At 41.0% G+C, this 11,502-nt stretch overlaps 1 protein-coding gene across 1 annotated transcript in view; it reads left to right on the forward strand.

The window, feature by feature from the left end:
- Nucleotides 1–10,489, forward strand: part of LOC124288317 (PHD and RING finger domain-containing protein 1-like) — a 30,619-nt gene extending 20,130 nt beyond the window's left edge. Inside the window, exons 13-14 of the mRNA XM_046724826.1 lie at nucleotides 452–580; nucleotides 5,120–10,489. Of these exons, the coding sequence (XP_046580782.1) occupies nucleotides 452–580; nucleotides 5,120–5,290 (300 nt within the window). The 3' untranslated portion in view covers nucleotides 5,291–10,489. The remainder of the gene's footprint in view (nucleotides 1–451; nucleotides 581–5,119) is intronic.
- Nucleotides 10,490–11,502: the final 1,013 nt, after the last annotated feature.

Here is an 11,502-nt window from a genome sequence, read left to right on the forward strand (position 1 = left end):
TACGGGATTCCTTCTGTTATGTATGTAAATCCTTATTTGTATCTAACTGTTCATTTACATGGTGGTGTATATACATCAGCCTTGACTTACTCATTTGTAAATTTTGAATTTGTATCCAAAAGAAGTAAATAAAACCAAAAATAACATAAAAAACAACACATTCTAGATTAAAAAAGGAAGCATAAATGATTAGGTTGGCAGGTTCGGTGACAAGGTTGATGGATGTTATTGTATCCCTGTTGCATTGATCGATGCTCATGGTGTCTATCACGTGATTGTCTGATCCGGACTTGATTATTAACTGACCACTGATGCAGCATGAATTTTTCTGTGTACAGCATGAACCAACAATCAAACACAATAATGTGTACACTCAGAAAAAATCCCATACCCTACTGCACAGACATGCTGATTTCTGGTACATGTACTTATAGTGTTTCCAATTGTTTAGTATTTGAAGAAGCTGCATCTCCAGGAACGGGTTGTTGATGAAGTGAAGCTGGCCATCAAACCCTTCTACAGCAGCAAGAAGATCAATAAAGATGAATATAAGGAGATTCTCAGGAAGGCTGTGCCAAAGGTAACCAGTGATTCTGTAGCTTCCCTCTTACAGGTAGAGACACAGGGAGCCTCCCTATTACAGGTGGGGATATTAGTAGACTCTCTTACAGTTGGGGGCGTAGATTGATGCTCATGCTGTTGATCACTGGATTGTCTGAGTTGATTATTAACAGACTGCCAGCATATAGCTCAAATATTGCTGTGTGCAGCATAAAACTAAACTCACTCTTACAGTTGAGAACATAAGTAGCCTCTTTTTCACAGGTGAGAACATACTCAGTTATCCTCCTTACATGTAGCCTCCCTATTACAGGTAGGACCAAATTTAGCCTCCCTATTACAGGTGGGACCAAATTTAGCCTCCCTATTACAGGTGGACCACATGCAGCCTCCTTCATTCACTATATTCTAGAGTTATTCTGGTACCATTGAGACACCCTGTTTACAAACTGTCAGTGTTGCTTCTGTCATATGTTGTATACGGCATTATATCCTTTATTTTGTCTTATCCTGACTCATGATCTTTTGCTTATCTCCCTTTCCTTTTCGAATGGTAGTGGAACACTTGAATCCCTTGAAGTTCCTGAAGCGGATGTAAAAAATACACTCACCCACGAGATACCTCCCTTTTGCCCTTTTCCCGAGCAAACAGTCATGTGACCAGCCTTACTTGTCACTCTCTCCCTTTTCGCTCAAGTGGATGGTTGGGCGAGCACTGGAGTCCCTTCTACGGCTTTATATCATGCTTGAAAGCTGATTGGTCCACGTCAGACAACGCCTCCCACTGACAGAGCAGGTTCCAGCATGTTTTCTGTTTTGTAAACAAACCCGTGGTACGGGGGAGTACTTCATCGGCAGCCTTGGAAACAGTATTCAACTATGGCCTGTTATCATCATGGGAATCTAATAGATGTCTAGCCTTGACAGCAGGATAAACAATGTTTATTTTGGAAGTTGTCGCTGATAAAAGTCGGTATGAGTACCTGTCCCCTTGCGATGCTACACTGGAGCCAGCCTTGTTTTATAAATAGACAACGCTTCGATGTCAACACAGATCGCCTGCGTATATAAGGGGAAGAATGATGCATCATCACTGCAATCAGAGGTTAGCACTTCCAATGGAACGTCCTACCGTTTGGAATATCGTCGGCTCTATGATTATTCATACGAATAACCAAGCCTATCGTCACCTATCTGCAGCATCAAGGTCTACGCAGTGCCGGTTATCTGGACGACGGCATACAGGTTCTTCAAAGTGCCAATCAACTCAGACAGCAGCTGAACTTCACAATTAAGTTGCTCACGCAACTAGGATGGCTAGTGAACCTGATGAAGTTGGAGTTAGAATCAAACAAGATCTTCAATTGCTGGGAATAAGAATTATCACAACACAGAATCGAATTGTGGTCCCAGAAGATCATGGGGTCAAGATACAAGCCATGATTCCACGAACAGTCATCTCTCCGTTACCACTACGAACATGGCAATGTCTACTCGGTCTACTAACCTCGACGCAGGACTTGACACAGGAAGATTACAACTAAGGCTGCTGCAATTGTTCCTGACAAAACATCTGGACAGCGTCGACCCTATCTTGCTGCCAGACAATCTTAAGAGGTACATACTTTGGTGGACCCACAGATTGAACATCTGCGGAGGGACCTATTTACAAGAGCCGGTCTTCGACACACATCTCTACGTAGACGCATCGATACAAGGTTGGGGTGCACATCTCAACAATCAAGTTGCATCAAGGAAGTGGTCCAAACAGAGCAGCATTTTCACATCAATCTGCTGGAGATGAAATCGGTGATCAGCGCCTTACAACTATAGTCGAGCTCTCTGATCAACAGAATGCTGATGGTCCACACGGACAACTCTACAGTGGCATTCCCCATAAATCGGCAAGGATCTACAAGATCACCAAGCCTACTACAACTCACATTCCAGTTGTTTGACATCATGGAGGAGGCAAACATCTGGATAAAGGCGTGTCACTTATCCGGAGCCAAGAATGTGCTTGCAGACGCTCTCTCCCGACCACTGCACCCATCACCTACAGAATGGATATTCCATCCAAAAGCATTTTGGCTCATCATAAGGGAAATAGGATCCCCATGCATAGACCTGTTTGCCACGAGGTTCAACAAGCAACTACAGACATTTGTCTCACCAGTTTCAGATCCTCAAGCCTTGGCAATAGATGCACTGAACATATCATGGGAAGGACTAAACGCTTATGCGTTTCCACCACTGATATTACTACCGAAAGTACTGTTGAAGATCAAACAGACACAGGCGCTACAACTGACCTTGGTTGCGCCATACTGGCCAGCGAGAGTATTGTTCCTAGACCTAATAGAAGATCTCGGAAGTCCAATTATCAAGTTACCAGATTGGCCGAACCTACTCATATATCCGCACACCAAGCAAGTCCACAGGAACCCAACACTGTGGACTGTATCAAAACATGTTTGAAGAAAAGAGGATACTCCGCCAGGGCAGCCAAGGCAGTAACGCTAGCGTTACGCAGATCTACTCGTAACATGTATGATGACAAGTGGCTGAAGTTTGAGACTTATGCAAGGCGGAAAGGCTTCATTGCGATGAAAGTTACTCATCCTCAAGTGGCGGAATACCTGTGTCATCTTCAGACCAGACATCTGAAGGGTTCGACATTATCTACATACCTCGCCGCCATCAGTACAGTGATTACCATGAAAATAGGCATCAAGTTGATGAGAGCACCAGAATTACTTGCTCTGCTGAGATCTTTTAAACTGGAGGACCAGCAAAAGAAGTTCAGAGCTCCGGCCTGGGATCTGAATGTAATTCTACGTCATCTTAAGAGTGATGCCTGCGAACCTCTAGACCAGACTACACTCGAGCTGCTGACACAGAAGACTCTGTTCCTGCTTGTGCTAGCCACGGCAGCTCGAGTATCAGAGATACATGCACTGGACTTTGGTCGAACCAGATTCGACAAGGGGCAACATGCTGCATTTCATCTAGGACTTAGATGGGGCTTCATTGCCAAGAACCAACTACCTGGTCAGCCAGATAGACAGTTCTACGTACCAGCGCTATCTACAATCCTCGGACCAGAGGATATAGATGACCTATCCTTGTGTCCGGTCAGAGCCCTGAAGATATATCAAAAGACTAAGACAAGGAGACGAAAATTCAAGCGCCTATTCATCCCATTATCCACAGAGACATCAGCAGAAGTCTCAAGAACGACGATATTGTTCTGGATGAGAGCCGTCATATTGAGAGCCTACAAAGCAGCAGGACTAGAACCTCCAAGAGCTCCAATCCACACAAGGGGCGGTGGGGTAGCCTAATGGTTAAAGCGTTGGCTCGTTACGCCAAAGACCCGGGTTCAAATCCCCACATGGGCACAATGTGTGAAGCCCATTTCTGGTGTCCCCACGCCGGGATGTTGCTGGAATATTGCTAAAAGCGGCGTAAAACCAAACTCAGTCAGTCAGTCAGTCCAACCCACACGAAGTCAGAGCATTGGCGTCAACACTAGCTCTGCATGGAAATTGCTCTATATCAGCAATTATGGAGGGTTGCTTTTGGAAGTCGGACACGGTGTTTGCCAACCACTACCTCCGAGACATAGCCACTGAAGACGTCTCAGGCATTCACCAATTTGGGCCTCTCGTTGTAGCACAGCTACTAACGGCTCCACAAAGGCGCTGAGTTGGAAAATCTCACCCTTTATCACGTTGACTTGTTGATAACTTTTACTAAGGAAAAGTGTTATTTTGAAAGTCCGTGCACAGTCTAGGACAGGCTAGCATGAGTGATTAAGGATCCTGTACGGGTAAAGATCTTACCTGTATGTGAAGGGGTCGCAACTCATTTATGATAAAGATCTTATCATAATCTAAGGGTTGTTATAAGATATCTAGTAATAAGAAGATACTAGTTTATCTGAAGCCACATGAAACAAGATGATTCAACTCGTCTGATAGGGAAGTAAGACAAGAAGTGGCCTTTCCTCTTCCTCTTTCTCCTCCCCCTCCCCGTTATAACAGAAGTTGGAAGAATAGGATCTCGGAAATGCCGCTACGCAGTTCCCATGGGGGGGGGGGGGATACAGGACGTATCTAAGGACAGCTGATGAATCCAGAACGTGACCTGACCCACCACCAATCCGTCGGATTCTATAAGCCAAAGATCATGAGTCAGGATAAGTAAAAATATGTAATTTTTCAAGTAAAATTGATATTTTTATACTTATCCTGACTCATGAGGTCAAGCCCTCCCGACCTCCCCGCTGGAAACACTTTGGATTGCACAGCAGATCCAAGTGCTTGGGCAGAAAGATCAGGAGAGAGTGACAAGTAAGGCTGGTCACATGACTGTTCACGCGGGAAAAGGGAGGTAACCCGTGGGTGAGTGTATTTTTACGTCCGCTTCGGGAACTTCAAGTGTTCCACTACCATTCGCAAGGAAAAGGGAGATAAGCAAAAGATCATGAGTCAGGATAAGTATAAAAATATCAATTTTACTTGAAAACTTACATTTTTCAATCTATCTGTTCCAGGTGTGCCATAGCAAGAGTGGAGATGTTAACCCTGTAAAGATTAGGGCTCTTGTGGATGCATATGTTAGCAAAGTGCGCAAAGGTCGGAAACCACACAAGGAAGTTAAGAAGAAATCCAAAGACGATTCAAAAGCAAATGGTGAAAGACTAAAGGGGAAACCATCTCGATAGCATTAACTTATTGTATCATATATTGATGTAGCAAATAAACGTGTGAGTGCTCGGTGACATATGATATGACTGCCTCTCACCTATGTGACATTTTGGACTCGTCCATTGCTGTGATGTGATCAGTCGACATGGTATTTGAGGGGGTGACAAGCAACTGTTGGGCAGTCACTGTGGAACCTGCCAATATCATAAACTGTTACTGCCTGTTTGGTCACATCTTATACCATGGTGAAACTGTGTGTGTGTAAATATATATATATATATCAATGTTGATGCCATTCATCCAGGAAGATATTGTACAGCACAACTGCGGTGTAAATTCATCAATTCCTTTAACCATGGTAACGGATTGGTTTAAGACTTTATCCAGTGTGGAACTAGACCAACTGAAAACTGTGGAGTGAAAGTATGTTAGTTTTGTGCAAAAACATTCTTGCAATTTCATTTAGATAATCAATCATTGTTAATATTATTACTTGGAGTTGTTTTCTAGGAAGCCTGTTGTCAGACATGTGAGATAAATAGATTTATCACCTATCATTGTTACCTGCAGGGTCACATGACCTCCATTTCCAGGGCATGAAAGCATGGCTACATATCAGTTTGTTGGTGAAGTTTGACTGTTCTCCTGGGTGCAACAAATTTATTCTTGTTCAAGACACTGCGATCCTAACTCTAGCCGCAGGTCTGGAGAAAACGTACCAGGCCCTCATTCCACAAAGTGATCTTAGGTTTCAGGTGGTTGTCAATCGCATACTTTAAACATAGGCTTATGATCATCATGTTTTTTGTGGAACAGGGCCCAGGCAGTTAGTGATGAATTATTAAAGGGGCCTGGATTTTCATTTGGAACCATATTTCAGTCACATTTCAAGCTTTATGAAACTATATTCCATACTATAGAAAAAATATTTTTGTCCCCATCAAATTTTGTTAATCTATGCTTCACTCAAGCAGTTTATCCTAGATAAAATATTGAAGTATTTTCCTTTTGTGGATATAATTCCTTTAAAAATTTCCAGGCCACTTTTGATGAATGGGAATTTTGAAGGCAATCACAACTCATGTATGAATGGATTCTACTTAAATGTTAGTTTTTACAAAAGTTTTCAGTCATGACTATCTGATTTTTGTTCAAAGCTTTTTAAATCATGCAAGCTGATAAAATAAAGTGAAATAGGGATGTGTAACTTCAATCTTTATCATCTCCATTAAACCTGTCATGCTGTTCATGAAACCGACAGATTTGTATCCTTTGCTGTGTTGTGAAAATGGCAGCTCATGGCTATAAACGTAGTCAGCAAGTTTATCCAACTTGATCATGGTCAAAGGGAATTGAGGACTGGAAAGGACCTGGCGTATGCTGGCAACTTGTAGCTGAAATGTTCCTGTATTGTCATTAGAATAAAGAGTTTCTGGAGGAAGATAGTCTGGAAGATAGTCAGGTATCTTGAAAGATCACCAACAGGGAGGTGATACTGGACTTGTGTCTTTCTCAAAGTGAACACATCATTTCATTATCATTTCTTGAAAACTACTTTATTATCTGGAATTAAGTTCAGGTGAATATTAATTGAGAGATGTAAAATCTGCAATCATATGAGCACTCAGATAGGGCATTTTTTAAATAGTGTAGGAGGAGGTTATTGCTGTAGAAAATATATTAATTTGGCTGCAACTGCAGCCATAGAAGCCAGTCATTTGGACATTTGTCTCATGTATTGGGATTCCTCATCAGTTGTTTGTTTTGTTTATAAATTCAAACCTTTTGTCGCCTGGACAAATAATATTTGTCTAAATATACCATTTATTTGAGGTCACCTGGACCCATATTTCCTGTTCTTTTATAGAGCCCACATAGCAGAAATGTTGTTCAGTACAAAAGAACTGAAACACTGTCAGAGAGAGACAAGGATATGTATATATCAGTTGATCTTTGGGTCCTACATAAGAAGAGGAATCTTGTCATCCATACTGTATCTGAAATCTCACAGCTCAGGAAACACTCACTCTACTGACAGCAAATCTCTGCATGATTTCAAGATGCTTCCTACTCACGGTGATGAAACAAGGCTTCCATAGGCTGATAACAGTTCTGCATGTCAGATTCTATGATCATTCCAGTTTTATTTATACAGAGGCCTTTGTCCACCATCGTTGAACATGTAGACATAAGCACTTAAGCTTGTCAGTATGGTTGAGAGTCATGGTTAGAGTATTGGACTATACAGCAGTACGGTGAAAGACCTACTTTAAGTTGGGACAGATTTTAACTCTCTCTTTTTTTAGCCAATTGCTATAAAGTTTTGCACCCATCTCTTATTTGCTTGTTTAATTATCTGTTAATTATCAGAGACAGTTGCATTTTTAAGCTATATTCATAATAATGCAAAACATAAAGACAGACATGCCAGTATATTGTCATGGTCCTGTAAAGTTCTTCATCCTTCCAAAGCCTTCCATTCCTGACATTTTATTCTTCCAAGACTTTAATTCCCAGGCTTTTGTGTGTGATTGCTTCTAGTGACAAGCCCTCAGTTTGTGTTGACTGTAGTTGTAGAGGAAGTGTTCTGTACAAATATTGCATTCTTTTCTTAGTAAAGTGTTGTGTTCAAACAAACTGCAGCCTGTTTGTTCTGAAAAAGGTTCAAGTCAGGGGATGAATTACTATGATGATATACAATGAAACATTGATATTAGTCACCTTTATTGTATTCCAACAAGTCACTAGTCTTTTAACACAATATCCAAAATGTTCCAGACAACTTTGCACCATGTTCAGCTTGTGCTGTTTTCAAAACAGGATTTTGAGCTCAGAAGCAGACTAGGCAGCTCACATTACTGCAAACCTGTTAAAACTTGGTTTGTGCTATGTGTAACTTATTGTACATTATTGGGTATTAGCCAAAATCCCAGAACCTTTTTTTCAGCCTGCCCTTGAAGTAATTTCAAAATCTGTATTTGGCGAAAGAAATTGTGTATAATTTGAGAAAGTGTCAAATGTTAACATAATCAATTATGGTTCTTGTGGAACAGTGATTATTTATCCCTCTGTATGGAGATTAAGATGTTTGAAAGTAGGATGATTAATAATTTCATTGTGATATGTGATTTCAAGGGCCAGGTTGGGATAGGGTCTGGTGGTTTAATGTACTGATTGGCTAATACTAGATAATGTGAGGTAGGAGAAGTTTGTGGTCTATGTTCTTATATCATTTTTTCACCCACCCATGATGTAAACAAACCAAAATGCTGAAACACAGTTAGAAATAGCTGGTCTATTACCAACTGTCAGTTTGACTGACAGTGAAATGAACTTGTAAGAACCTGTATTGTCTTTGTCATGGTGAGTAATTGAAAATCACAATCATGACTTTAATTGGAGACAGTGCAAATATTTTTTAATGCATTTATACCTGTCTTTAAGGTTGCTGACAAGTTTGTGAAGAATGACATTCAGAAATATTTATTTCAAAGAAGTCTTCTGTAAACACTTTGTTCAGATTCGTGTAATTCACAGACATATTTCTAGGATTTTTTTAAAAGGTTTTGTCCACATTTTGTGGTCTTTCTTTGTTCATACATCAAATATCGTAAAAGTGTTATGTGAAGTCAGTCTCGGTTACAAATATTTTGGAAGATCACATAACAGGGATAATTATGGTCTGTTGTCAATTTTTAATCATGAAATATAGGGTATAAAATGTTCTCCAAGGTTGGCCAGATTGAGTACAGAATTAATTTCTTCATTAGGAAAAGAGATTGTTGCTCCACCTGTTTGTGTAAGAGAACCTGTCAGTTTAACATTTTATGAATGTGAAGGTCTAGAATTATGCCAGAACTGAAGGACAGGAAATCTTTAGTTCATTGAGAAGTGTTTGTGGTTGAAGGTTTGCTTGCAGTGGAAATGGAACATATTCCGACATTGTTATCGGACTTGTTACCTCTAAGGTCAGACAGTATTTATTGGTGAGATTCAACTGTTTCTGTGGTGAGACCAAGCCACCTGTTCTGTGCTTTATGAACCACAACCAGGGATACAAACTAATCTCGGCATAAAAACCAAAGTGATATCCTGGGTGAAGAGAAAAACGCAGAGGTTTCTACCCCCATTGGATAAATTATCTGGTTCTCTGAGACGAACTCTGGACATGTTGAAGTTTGAAAGTACCACTTTTGAGAGGATGGAGGAATGAAATTCTTCACAAATATCAAGCAAATGTTAGGTTTAGTTTATTGTGTGGCCCCTCACTATAATGCATACAATGGGTGACGTGTAAGATTTGTTCATAATGAACATGTATGAATCGTAAATAAATGTAAGGAAATATGAAGTGTCAGTTCACCCATGCACATTGCCAAAACAGAGCATCCGATGGCGACAGTTATCTTCAACAGCCTGCCTCTTAACTGTTAAGGGCAGAAGTTCATATGCTCTGTCCACTTTCTTCACTGAAGATGAATGAGAATGTTTTTATACTGTTTTTAGCAATATTTCAGCAATGTCACAGCGAGGGACACCAGAAAAGGGCTTCACACAATGAACCCATGTGGGGAATCGAACCCGGGTCTTTGGTGGATGAGGAAACACTTTAACCCCAAGGCTACCCCACTGCCCCTTCACTGAAGGTATACACTGTGTGCTCTTCAGTTCAGCATCCTATCACTATGGTGAAACCATTGGCTGCAGTTGTTCTGAACCATGTTTTCCTTCTGTTTTTTTTTAATTTTACCAATTGATACTGACATGCTCTTATGGAGAAATTGGTACATGTTTGACTGCCAATTGAGAGCTATGCTCTTGACAGTGGTCACTTTTAGCAATATTCAAGTAATTGCATAGCAGGTATCAAAAACGAGACATCCATGCCGGGAATCGAAACTGAACCTGCCTGGCAGAGATTAACCCCTTAACCTCTAGGCTATCTTACCACCATATTCATGGGTGGAACTTGTGATGGATATATCAGTCATATCTTCCTTGCCTAAAAACTTTTACCTGTGTTGTCAGAAGGCTGTGGAGTTTTTAATGGTAATTTTGTGATAATGTTTTGTAATTTGACTCCGAGGCTGAGGTAGTCTGGTGCGTTGTATTGGCAGTGTAATGTTGTGTTATAGTGAGGGACTTTTGTATATGGATTGTGCTATAGTACATGTTCTTCTCTCATGTCTACATGCAATAAACATGATCAACCCATATGCCTTGTGTCATCTATGTTGTCTTGGATGAGAAGAACGTCTTTTGGATATCCTGCTGTGGTATACACCAAGGAAAATGTTATGGATGTGACCATTTAAGGGAATATTTTGAAGAAATTGTGCACTGGCTTTTAACTAGAATACAATATCCCAATATTCTGTATGAAGTGAGTGAGTTGGGTTTTATTCTGCTTTTAGCAATATTCCAGCAAAATCATGATGGGGACACCAGAAATGTCTTTTATAAAGGGTGAGTTCCAGTAGCTGGTATTTTTTTTCCAGTCTGAAATCTGGCAGTTAAGACTTATGAAAACAAAGTATACTAGCCACATAAAGAAACTGTGCTTGTCAAAATGTTATCCCAGTTGATAAGTACGATAACAATGTCAAAGGTACATATAAACTTTAATGGAGGGATCATGAGACCATAACAAGTCGGGAGAATTTCAATTGAAAAATCAATCACAATGACGTCACGAGTCCACAAGCGGGAAGGGTCAAACGACCATGTCACAAGCTCAATAACGGGTATGTCCACCATCGGCATTGAGAACAGCAGTGCATCGACGACGCATAAAGCCTATCAAACGTGCAAAGAAGGCTTGTGGGATGTCACGCCAGATTCTCTCAAGTTCTGTTGCAAGGTCAAGGACGTTATCTGGCGGATGAGGAAGACGGCGTAGATGTCGATCCATCTCGTCCCAAACATGCTCTATTGGGGAGAGATCCGGTGAATTTGCAGGCCAAGGCAGTAAGTCAACGTTGTGGTGTTGCAAGAAATCCATAGCAACCCTTGACGTATGAGGGCGGGCATTGTCCTGTTGGAATGTTAACCCAGGGCCATGACGTTGCAGAAAAGGAATTGCCACAGGTCCAAGAATCTGATCCCTGTAGCCCACACCAGTTAAGTTGCCCTGAACAATCACCAAAGGAGTTCTTTGGCGTGCTGTTATTCCACCCCAAATCTTCACGGAACCACCACCAAAGCGATTCCTCTCCAAGACACAGGCCTG

The sequence above is a fragment of the Haliotis rubra genome, unplaced genomic scaffold (genome assembly GCF_003918875.1).
Source record: "Haliotis rubra isolate DU_JTF1 unplaced genomic scaffold, ASM391887v1 Scf415, whole genome shotgun sequence".
In the NCBI taxonomy this organism is placed as follows: Eukaryota; Metazoa; Mollusca; class Gastropoda; order Lepetellida; family Haliotidae; genus Haliotis; species Haliotis rubra.